At 60.8% G+C, this 11,269-nt stretch overlaps 1 protein-coding gene and 1 long non-coding RNA gene across 5 annotated transcripts; one reads left to right on the top strand and one right to left on the bottom strand.

The window, feature by feature from the left end:
• The first annotated feature begins 289 nt into the window (after nt 1-289).
• Nucleotides 290-10,410, top strand: FDXR (ferredoxin reductase). Of its 4 annotated transcripts, XM_030837588.2 has the most exons (13): nt 297-453; nt 1,034-1,152; nt 1,631-1,702; nt 5,907-6,002; nt 6,156-6,278; nt 6,458-6,571; nt 6,905-7,006; nt 8,000-8,107; nt 8,355-8,439; nt 8,573-8,772; nt 8,855-9,026; nt 9,649-9,819; nt 9,953-10,410. In XM_030837588.2, exons 1-13 carry the CDS (start codon nt 375-377, stop codon nt 10,081-10,083), a joined length of 1,572 nt encoding a protein of 523 aa, XP_030693448.2. In that variant the 5' UTR covers nt 297-374; the 3' UTR covers nt 10,084-10,410. The 4 variants fall into 4 exon arrangements, with proteins under 4 accessions (XP_030693445.2, XP_030693446.2, XP_060147136.1 ...); XM_030837585.2 differs by lacking the exon at nt 1,034-1,152 and having other exon boundaries at nt 290-519; nt 1,605-1,702; XM_030837586.2 differs by lacking the exon at nt 1,034-1,152 and having other exon boundaries at nt 295-453; nt 1,605-1,702.
• LOC132594299 (uncharacterized) lies at nt 7,598-11,151 on the bottom strand. Its single transcript, XR_009560485.1, has 3 exons — nt 10,828-11,151; nt 9,627-10,118; nt 7,598-8,781 (listed from the first exon to the last, which is right to left on the bottom strand). It is a non-coding gene; the product is annotated as an uncharacterized lncRNA (long non-coding RNA).
• Between the last annotated feature and the right edge of the window lie 118 nt (nt 11,152-11,269).

Here is an 11,269-nt window from a genome sequence, read left to right as displayed (position 1 = left end):
TTGGTTCCTTCTTTCAGGCGGGATTGAAACAGCAGTGGGGATTTGCTCTCCTCCAACTCTAGGCTCCAGATAATTGGAGGGAGGGTAAAGATTACGGAGCAATTTATTGAGTCACATACGGTCCGGGAGTCCTGGGGGGCGGGCCCTCAGCGGAAAGGGGTGGACCAGGGGGGCGGGCTTTTCATTAGGGCGGCGGGATTCTTTCGTGTGTGGGGGTGGAGCCGCCACGCTGTGCTTTCCTGGAGCGTGGGAGGCGGGATTTGGGGCGGGGCCGCAATTGTGGGCGGGGTCCCAAGAAGGACGAGGGCGGGGCCGGAGCCGGCGCGGGAGATCAGGGCGGGGTCGGGTCCGCTGTCTAGTTGCTTTTTCCAGGCATGGCTCCGCGCTGTTGGCGCTGGTGGCTCTGGACGGCATGGCCTCGGACCCGGCCGCCTCCTTCCGAAAGCACCCAGAGTAGGAGCAGGGCACCTGTAGGGCTGAATGGGAGCGCGGGGAGGCCTGCGAGCGCTAAGTATAGGAGTAAGAGCCGAGCTGGTTCAGGGCTGGAGAGGGGAGAGAGAGGGGACCAGGGGCTAGACTGGAGGGGTCCACTCATGCAGATGAGATGGGGGTGGTGTACAGGGGCAGGTGGCGGCCTGTGCGGTAATATGTGAGGCTCCTGGGGTGAGACAGGGGTCAACAAAAGTGAGAAGGGGAGACCATGATGTCCACAGAAGTGAGAAGGAGTGAATGGGGGGTGATAAGGAGGTCTGTGGGGCGAGAGGGAAGTCTGAGGCGAAACAGGGGCCTAGAGGGCTCTGTGGAGAGAGAGGTAAGAAGAGGTAAAATGGGGCCTTGTGGGGAGATCCACAGTGGCGATATGGGGTCTTTTGGAAGGATGTGGTATTCTAGCTGGGTGGGTTGGGAACCCGGTGAGAAAAATTAAGAAGTGCTGAGCAGGGAAGCTTCAGGGGTGATGGGGATTGTCGAGTAGGCCATCTTCAGCGTCACAGTAAGTTCATGGGTGAGATGAGGGCTCTGGATGGAGACACAGCCTTTGGGAATTCAGATGAAGTAAGGGACCCTGCAAACGCCAAAGCTTTGAGGAAAAAGAGAAGGAGTGCGCAGATGAGGGTGAAGCCTGGGAAACCCCGTTTTCTGTTGGACACTGAAGTTGGGGCTTGGGATGGGGAGGGAGTCTTTTTTTTTAATTTTTTAAATTTTATTTATTTTATTTTATTTTATTTATTTATGGCTGTGTTGGGTCTTCGTTGCTGAGCGCAGGCTTTCTCTAAGTCGCGGCTGGTGGGGGCTACTCTTCACTGCGGTGCGCGGGCTTCTTATTGCTGGGGCTTCTCTTGTTGCGGAGCACGGGCTCTAGGAGCACAGGCTTCAGTAGCTGTGGCCCGTGGGCATCAGTAGTTGTGGCTCGCGGGCTGTAGAGCGCAGGCTCAGTAGTTGTGGCGCACAGGCTTAGTTGCTCTGCAGCATGTGGGATCTTCCCAGACCAGGGCTCGAACCCGCGTCCCCTGCATTGGCAGGCGGATTCTTAACCACTGTACCACCAGGGAAGTCCCGGGAGGGAGTCTTGAACTGACCTTCCTCCCCGGTCCCCCCTGCCCTAGGCTTCCACCAGCAGTTCTCCACACAGGAGCAGACCCCCCAGATCTGTGTGGTGGGCAGTGGCCCAGCTGGCTTTTACACCGCCCAACACCTGCTAAAGGTAAGCCGCTTCCTCCTGGTTCCTTTTCCCATGATTCACCTGCTGCTCCAATCCTAAGGGCAAGCTCCACTCCTTCGGGTTTTAAAAGCACTCCTGGGTCCCTGAAGGGGAAGGGGCTCCCAGCCCATCTAGACGGGACATTTCCTGCATGCTTTGTCACCTGGGGTTCCCCACTCTAGGTTCTCAGCTAGAAGAGAAGTGTGTTTGCCTCATAGGTGATGGTCAGGGGTCTGTGGCAGACGGTCGGCTATGCCTTCTTGGCCAAGTACTCCAGGGAGCTTATGCAGACCTGCGTGATGACTTTGTTCTGCCCCTCGTCTTCCCTTCTTTCTCCTCTGTCTCCACTCTGTCCCTGCATCTTGAGGCCACGCCCTCTGCTCAGGGATTTCTGTAACTTTAGGCCCCTCGCTGCACTCTCCTCGCCAATAGCTCCAGCCCTCCCCTTGCCATGCTGGTCTTCCAGCATGCTCTCCACCCTCCATTCCACGCCTTCCCCCCACCCCATGGCCGGGGTCTCAAGGTTTATAGTATTAGCCTTGGTGGGCAGGGCCCCAAGGTTGCTGGTCACCCTTGAAACCTCTGCAGACCTTGGCGGGAGGGAGGAGGGAGGGAGAATCATGGGTTGGCGTGAGTTGGTGGCGGTGGGCTGGGGTGGGGGAGGCGTGCGGGAGACCTAGGCTGACTGAGACATAGGACGATGACCTTGCTGTGGAGAGAGAGGAGAAAGGATGAATATACTAATTACATGCACACACACACACACACATATGCAGATATTAATACTTAAAAAGTAGGGCGATCAACCTGCTCAGCTTGCCCAGGATGTAAGGCTTTCAGTGTTAAACTGGGAGGGTCTTGGGGAGGCCAGGATGAGTCGGTCACCCTGCCAAAAAGTGACCTGAGCACGGCTTCCAAGCAGCACAGGGGAAAGAGCTAATTACGATGAAGTGACCAGCGTGAGCCCAGTTGGGTGGGGTCAGTCAGAAAGTGCTTCCTGGAGAAGTGCGTTGAAGGAGGTCTCAGGCTCTGGAGAGGGCCTCCCGCACGGGCGCTGGCAGGAAGACCAGGGATCTCCCAGGGGCTGGGGAGGTCCTGGAGGGCTCTGTGTAAGGGGCACTGTGCGAGCGGAGCCTGAAGTTTGAAGAGGGAGGAGGGTAGGCCTCCCAGGCAGGATTCTCAATGTCCCCAGTGTGAACAAAGGCTCTGGCCTGCACATACTTTCCCTGGGGGAGGTGCTGGGGGATGGGCACCGAGGCCAGTTACAGGCTGGTCCTGGCCCACTGGGAGCTCCAAGCGACTGGCTGTGCTCCCGCGGCAGGGACACGCGCAGCACACTTGGGACAGTGGCACTTAGCCGAGTCAGGCACCGTGTGTACAGCATCTCATCGCATCCCCAAGACAAGTTGCGAAGCAGGTGGCATGACTGTTGCTTCACAGATGAGAACTGAGCGAGGCTGCCCAAGGCCCCACCTCTGAGCAGGGAAGGCCTGGGTTCTGAGCGTGGGCACTCCGATGGCAGAGCCCGCTCTTAAGCTCCACGCTGGGCCATTCAGTAACCAACCACTGGACACTGACATGATCCAGGCACAGCTTGGCACTGGGAACATGGGTGCGAGCAGGACAGACGTGGTCCCCATGCTCAAGGACCTGACAGTCTACTGTGGGGGGTTGTGGAGTGGTGGGAAGAGGGCTCTGATGTGGGGGGGGGGCGCGTGTACAGGAGGGGTACCTAACCCAGCCTGGAGGAGGTGACGTCCAGATTACTGTCTCAAGGACAGAAGGACAAGCCCGGTGGGGCAGGGGAATGGGTAAGAGGCCAGAGGGCCCCAGGCACAGAGAACCGTGTGACAAAGACCCAGAGGAAAGAGAATGCGGGTTTGGGGACCGTTGAGTTCAGGAAGGTGGGCGTGTGCAGTGAGGGTGGAGGGGTGAGAGCAGAGGCTGGAGGAGGTAGGCGGACCCAGATCCTTGTGGCTGGGAAGCCACTGACCAGCTTGGACTCATGCAGTTTCTCTTGGTGCTGTCCCCCCCCTTCCCTCCATCAGAGACCTCTGGGGGACTTGTGAAAATACACATTTCTGGGCCTAGTTCCCACCTAATCAAACTGTGTCTGGGGCCCAGGAATCAACATTTGAAAACAACCCCCTGCCTGCTGCTATAGGTGGTTGGCTTCAGTGAAGGGTTTTAGGCAAGGGACTGAAAGCACCCCGTTTTTGATCTGGTGCCCTCTCTCTGCCTGCAGAGCGAGAGGCAGGGCTAGTGGCCGAAAGAGCAGTGGGGAGGATGGGGGTCTGATTGGACAGGGTAGAGGGGAGTCAGGGAGGAGCCCCAGCTTCCGACCCCGGAGCAGAGGGGGAGAGGTTTGGGGGAGGGGAGGACTGACTTTCATCCCAATGGGTGTGAGGTGTCAGGGGTGAGCTGTTCAGGGGTCTCAGGCTTGGTGGGGGGTCTGGGCAGAAGAGAGAGAGTAGAATGTCATCAGTAAGTCCACGGGAATTTGAGGTCACAGGAGGGAGCGGATGACAATTCCCCAGGGAATGTGTGCGGGGGCAAGGGAAGGGGGGTGTCTCAGATTGGAAGAACCTCAGAGAATATTCTTGTTAGAGGGGGGACGGAGAAATAGGGGCCTGGAAAAGAACAGCCAGAGGGACAGCCAGGGACCTGTGAGAGCTAGGGAGGAGGGGCATCCTGGAAGATGAGGCCAGTCCTGTGAGAGAACCAGTAAATAGGTCCAGCGGGTTGAGCCTTATGGAGGTGGCCTTGGAGAGAGCGCTGTGAGCTGGAGGGAAGGCTCCACAGCTGGAAAGAAGGGAAGATAAGATGGAAAGGCGGATAGCGTCCGGTATTGACCTCCAGGCTCAGCAGTTTGAACTTTGTCCCGTGGCAGGACAGCCAGGGAAGGTTTGTGAGCAAGGTGGTGTGACGGTAATGACAGCTTTTGATTGAACACCCACAGCAGGTCACTCCCTGGGCTAAGGGTGTAGGCTTTGCTCATTTCATCCAGAAGCCCACGCCGGAAGGAATGTTCTGTGGTCCAGTAAGGAACATTCCGGCGGCACAGAGTCAGATAGCGGTGGGGCTGGGTTGGCCCCGCGGCTGTTGACTTCAGAGCTGCAGCTCTTCAAGGGCACAGCGACGTCAGCGGGGCTTGAGGGGGGTGGGGAGAGTCGGGAGGCACGATGGGCGCGTGGGGGGCCGGGACTTGGGTGCAGGCAGTGGGATGTGGACAGAGGCAAGGAGCTGAGCGGGAGGCTTTGTTGGGCTGAGGGCTGCTGGAGGGCAGGAGCTCATTTGCCTCGAGTCCCACTGAATCGGCAGTGTGGAATCGCGCCACAGCCTGATCGGGCACGAGGCAGGGTAGTGTCACCCACGGGAGCCCCAGCTGCTTGACCCTGAACCTGCTTGTGGCCCAGAGTCTCACCGTCCTGGCCTCCGGGATGTTTCCCAACAACCCTGAGGGGCGTGTCATCTGTCCCGGTTTACAGAGGAAGAGACTGAGACCCAGGCGGACGCTGGGACTTGCCGGGGCCATCCGCTGTTTGGTGGCAGAGCTACACCACACTTGTCTGCCCGACCCCCAAACCTGAGCCTTCCCCACGGCCCCTCTGGGTGCCCCGGGGTGGGGGGCAGGCAATGTGGAACCGACATACGAGTGAGATTGTTTTTTCTAAGACTAGGAGTAGGGCCACTTCCATCCCCTCTGCTCCCCTCATGCCGCAGCTGTGCCTCTAAGTCTCTGTCCTGCTGGTCTGCTTTCCAACAGGATGGTCTCGGACGCTAGAGCTAAAGCAGGTGTGAGTTTCCAAGGGTGGTTCTCAGGTCATCTGTGGGCTGGGCATTTCTAGAAGTGTCCGCGGGTTCTAGGGCAGGGCTGTGTGTCACGTCTGACCCAAGTAGACGAAGAAGCTCCCCTGATACGACTCCAGTGGAGGGAAAGCTGCCATCTTCCTTGGTTGGCCAGAGTTCTCGCCATCTCAGTGGGCTGGCAGTCCTTGAAGTCTGGCCTTGGCTGCCTGGCCCTGTGCTGCCCACTCCTCTAGCCCGGCTCTCTAGGCAGATGGGGAGTCGTGGGCCTTTCTTTCTCCTTGCAGAGGGTCAAGGCCACCTTGTTAGCCCACTGAGCTGGGCTCTCCTGCTTTGTCCTGGGAAGGGCAGGACCCACAGGGGCCCCCCTCGGCCCCACAGCCATTGCCTTCTCCCCCAGCACCACTCCCGGGCCCACGTGGACATCTACGAGAAGCAGCTGGTGCCCTTCGGCCTGGTGCGCTTTGGCGTGGCGCCCGACCACCCCGAGGTGAAGGTGGGTCTCTCTGGGCTCAGAGCAGGGCTTTGGAGACTTGACTCCAGGCCCTCTGGGGGGATGCCATATGGGACATTGTGGGGTGAGGGTGGCATAGCCACGGGCCCTGGAGCTGCCCCACCCTCTAACCCCTCCCACTCCGGGCCCCGGCAGAATGTCATCAACACTTTTACCCGGACGGCCCACTCTGACCGCTGTGCCTTCCACGGCAACGTGGTGGTGGGCAGGGATGTGACCGTGCAGGAGCTGCGGGACGCCTACCACGCCGTGGTGCTGGTGAGCGCAGACGGGGAGGGGGCAGGGCCGCCGCAGTGGTTGGTGGCAGCGGGTGGAAGACCTAGGGGTGAGGGCCACGGCGGAGGCTGTGGAGGAGGAGCCGGAAGGAGGCCGCTGGGAGCCCGGCGGGGGCTGCCTGGCCCCTTAGCCGCTGCTGAGGCCTCTGGGTCTTTCCTCAGAGCTACGGGGCGGAGGACCATCGGGGTCTGGAGATCCCCGGAGAGGAGCTGCCGGGCGTGCTCTCAGCCCGGGCCTTTGTGGGCTGGTACAATGGGCTTCCTGAGAACCGGAAGGTGAGTTTGGGGAGCGCTCCCCTGGCCTCTTCCTCCCCACTCCTCCACCGGGGCCAGGGGCAGCTCTTGGCTGCCGCTCGGGGAAGAGGAAGCCACAGGCCTGGGAAGCGCGCAGTGAGATGAGATGTGAAACATCAGGCTGGCCGAGGGGCGAGGCCCCTGGGAAGAGGGGGCGCCGGGTCGGGGTGGAGGGACCTGAGCTGAAGCTCTGGGCGGGTGGACTTTCCGAGAGTAGGGGAGCCTGAGGGTGCGGCCGGGGACTGGGCGTGAGGCTGAGATTAGCCTGACTGGGGCCGAAGTTAGGGGACCCCTATCCAGACCTCTGTCCTCCAGCTGGCGCCGGACCTGAGCTGTGACACGGCCGTGGTTCTGGGGCAGGGGAATGTGGCTCTGGATGTGGCCCGGATCCTGCTGACGCCACCTGAGTACCTGGAGGTGAGTGGGTAGGTCAGGGGCCGGAGGGGTGGAGCGGGGGTCACACCAAGGAGAGGGTGCCCCTGCCTGCAGGGTTTGGGCCTCGTGCCTCCACGCTGAGCCTCTGTTTCCCCTTGGTGCTGGGCAGAGGCCTTCTAGAAGGCAGCCCGTGAGCTTCGTCTCATACCATTTCCCCCTTCACATTCTGCAGCTACATAGGCTTTTTTTTTTTTTTCCGCTGTACGCGGGCCTCTCACTGCTGTGGCCTCTCCCGTTGCGGAGCACAGGCTCTGGATGCGCAGGCTCAGCGGCCATGGCTCACGGGCCCAGCCACTCCGCGGCATGTGGGATCTTCCCGGACCGGGGCACGAACCCGCGTCCCCTGCATCGGCAGGAGGACTCTCAACCACTGCGCCACCAGGGAAGCCCCCATAGGCTTTTTTAAAACAAGTTTTCAGTATACACACACCATTCCTCTTGCTCAGAACCCTCTCAGCTCCCCTCCTGCCCGTTAACCTGTTTGCATCTTTTAGTTATTGGTTCAGTTCTCCCTTCCTCCAGGAAGCCTCCATAGACCTGAATAGGTCCATTTCCCTGTAATACTCTCCTCCCATAGACTTGGCTACTTCTGTTTCAAAGCATGTTGTCACCACTGCGATTTTATACTTTTTATTGAATATTCGATAAGTCTCTCTCTCCACCAGATCAGAAGCTCTGTGAAGGCCAGTACCACGTCTCTTTTGCTCAACATTGACACCCCCCCCATCCATGCCCTTTGCACAGTGCCTGGCACGTGGTAAACACTCAGTAAACACTTGTTGAATGAAGAGCGTGGGCCTGGTTTGCTACTAATTGGAGCCATTCGCAGAATTGGCAGCAGTGCTCCATCCGGCCACCGGGGGGATGGGCAGCGGTGCCACTTCAGGCTGCCAACCTTCTCACCGCCCAGCCAATGGAGAGGTCCCCCTTCTGCTGTCAGTGTCCAACGACTTTAAGGTCCTCCTTTTGTGCCAGAAAACGGATATCACGGAGGCTGCCCTGGGGGCACTGAGACAGAGTCAGGTGAAGACGGTGTGGATAGTGGGCCGACGTGGACCCCTGCAAGTGGCCTTCACCATTAAGGTGCTGGGGCCTGAGGGAGAGGGGCCAGGGTCCCAAGTAGATGGTCTGCTCCTTGGGGGGTGTGGCAGGGCAGAGCTGCCTGGGGTGGAAGAGGGAGAGCCAGGCAGGGCCCCCCCTGGGGCCCAGTGCCTTGTGTGCTGGTGGGAGCTGGTGATGTCTCCCACCTGGGCTGGGCTCTGGGGTGGGCTCAGGAGTGGACAGTGCTCTGGGCCTGACTCCTCCCCCACTCCCCGCCCACACCGCCAAGGAACTTCGGGAGATGATTCAGTTACCAGGAACTCGGCCCATTTTGGATCCTGCGGATTTCTTGGGCCTTCAGGACAGAATCAAGGGTGAGGGGCCCTGGCCTGGCCCCCCGGCTCACTAGGGAGGGGATGGTCTAGGTCAGAGAGGGCTCGGGAGAGGGCATTAGGGGAGAGGGCTGTAACCCGGACGCCGCCCTGAGATGTTCTGTGTTGCTAACAGAGGTCCCTCGCCCGAGGAAGCGGCTGACGGAACTACTGCTTCAAGCAGCCACGGAGAAGCCAGGGGTGGCAGAGGCTGCCCGCCGGGCATCGGCCTCCCGCGCCTGGGGCCTCCGCTTCTTCCGAAGCCCTCAGCAGGTGCTGCCCTCGCCAGATGGGCGGCGAGCGGCAGGCATCCGCCTGGCAGTCACCAGACTGGAGGTGAGTCTCCTGTTACCCAAAGACACCCCCATTCTCAAATCTCCCCAGCCCCAGCCTGGCGCTTCCCACCCTCTCCCCACAGGGTGTTGGTGAGGCCACCCGGGCAGTGCCCACTGGAGCCGTGGAGGACCTCCCCTGTGGGCTGGTACTGAGCAGCATTGGTTATAAGAGCCGCCCCATCGACCCCAGTGTGCCGTTTGACCCCAAACTCGGGGTCATCCCCAATATGGAGGGCCGGGTTGTGGATGTGCCAGGTGAGAGGGTGCAGTGGGGGGCAGGGAGGCTGGTGTCTCCCGGGGCCATTCACATTCATTCATTCATCTGGTGACATGCATTGAGAACCTGCTCTGAGCCAGGCCCTGTCCCAAGACCCTGGCCCTGCCTCAGCCTCCTCTTGGCCCTAGAGGAAGCTCCCAGTCTAGCTGAGATGCCCACACATATGTCTGGTTATTAAGTCATTCAGTTTACTGAGGCCTGCTCTGGGCTAGGCCTAGTGCTGGGACTGGAGACGAAGCAGCAGCCCCTTGGCCTCAGCGAGCTTCCAGCCTGATTTAATATCCACAGACCTGTCTAGTCATTCATTAATTCGTTCAGTGTTTACTGAGAGCCTGTTGAAACAAGGTGGGCAGGACCCAGCTCCTACAGGGAGCTCCTGGTCTACAGGGACACTGAGGTGTAAGGGGGATGGCGTGGTAAATACAGGTTGGGAAGCATTGAGGGCAGTGGGCCAGCGGCCAGAGTGGGCCCAGCTGATGGATGCTGGGAGGCCGTGGGGTGTATGGAGGCGTGCGTACATGTGTGTGTGCTGAGGCCCAGGCTTGCCAGGGGTGTCCGGCCAACTCCCCATTCCTTACCCCTTTGTTACCCCTCTCCAAGGCCTCTACTGCAGCGGCTGGGTGAAGCGCGGGCCCACAGGTGTCATCACCACTACCATGACTGACAGCTTCGTCACCGGCCAGATTCTGCTGCAGGACCTGAAAGCGGGGCTGCTGCCGTCTGGCCCCAGGCCTGGCTATGCGGCCATCAAGGCCCTGCTCGGCTGCCGAGGTCTGGGCCCCGTGTGAGCTCCTGGGAGGTGGGGTGGGGGGGTCCCTGGGCCCTTCACTGTCTGGAAGGGGGCTGCTCTGGGCTGGGGGAGAGGAGGAGGTGAAAGCAGTGACCCGTCTTCCCTCTGCCGCAGGGGTCTGGCCTGTTTCTTTCTCGGACTGGGAGAAGCTGGACGCTGAGGAGGTGTCCCGGGGCCAGGGTGCGGGGAAGCCCAGGGAGAAGCTGCTGGATCCTCAGGAGATGCTGCGGCTGCTGGGACGCTGAGACCAGATCCCAGGCAGGCACGGAGGGGAGGAGTGCTGTGCGGGGGAGAGGGATCGGGGTCAGTCTGAGCAGGACTCTGCACCACAGCTGCATCGCCTGGCCGTCCTGGCGTGGGGCCTCGGCTGCCCCTTTGCCAGGGGCCTCTGAGCACTTCCTCGTGCCAGAAAGTCGCTCTTGCCACTGTGGGTAACTCTCAGCAAGGAGATAACCTTAGTTAGGGATGGGTGCAGGTGCAGGCTGACCTTCCTCCCTCCTGCCTATCTCCTGCTGGACTTTGGAGGGTCACCAGGTCGGAAATATGCTGGAAATAAAACACCTGCAACCGAGGGACGGTGGTTGATGTGCGACTTCTTCTGGGGCCCGGGGTCACCTTCCAGCTGCAGCTCCCCTCCAGTCACCAGGTGGCGCTGCAGAGCCAGCTCCCTGTTCAGGGGCCTCCTGGGGGCTTGAGAGGTTTTGGCAGCCAGTGCTGGCACCCACCGTCTTTTTCTCAGCTTGGTCCTGCTGCGGCAGCCGACCTGCCTTCTGCCCACATGGCAGGCACCTTGCCTGCTCTGCTGGCCCTACTGCTGGGTCCCCTCCCTGGTTAGTCCCCAGTACGACCCAAACAAGAACAGAGAGAGCTGGGCAGCAGCTTGCCCCATCTGCTCCCTGTGGCCCCTCTGTCTGGGGCGGGTCCCCCACTCTGTCCTTCCCGCCTTTGTTGGTTTCCAGCCAGACTGACAAGACTTGAAAAAATAGTACCTCAATGTCCGTAGCCTGTTCTCCGTCTTTTACACCAGGCCCCAAGATGCTGGCCTCACTTTATAGACAGGGGGCTTCTCGGAATTAACCGGCCCAAGGTCACACACCCAGTGAGCTTCGGGCTCGAACCCGGGGTTCCGGGCAGCCTGTTTTCTCCGAGGTTGCACTTGGTCCCGAGTGTCCTGTCGGGTCTGGGGACACAGCCGTGGAGAGGGGAGAAGGGACGCGAGGGCGGGCAACAAGAGTCCTAGAACAGCACGGGAGCGGGCGGCGGGGAGGGCCGGCCGGGGCGGGCCGGGGCGGGGCGGAGGCTGCGGGCCCCGGTGGGGCGGGCCCGCGCGGGTGGCGGCGGCGGCAAGCGCTCCGCCACAGCCGGTCGGCGAACCCTGGAAGCCTGGGCGCGGCGCGCTGCCCAGCCCGGGACGGAGCCGGGCGCCGAGCG

This window comes from Globicephala melas, chromosome 20 (assembly GCF_963455315.2).
Source record: "Globicephala melas chromosome 20, mGloMel1.2, whole genome shotgun sequence".
NCBI classification, from domain to species: domain Eukaryota; kingdom Metazoa; phylum Chordata; class Mammalia; order Artiodactyla; family Delphinidae; genus Globicephala; species Globicephala melas.
Note: the sequence above shows the minus strand (reverse complement) of the source record. Positions and strands in the feature narration are given on the sequence as shown.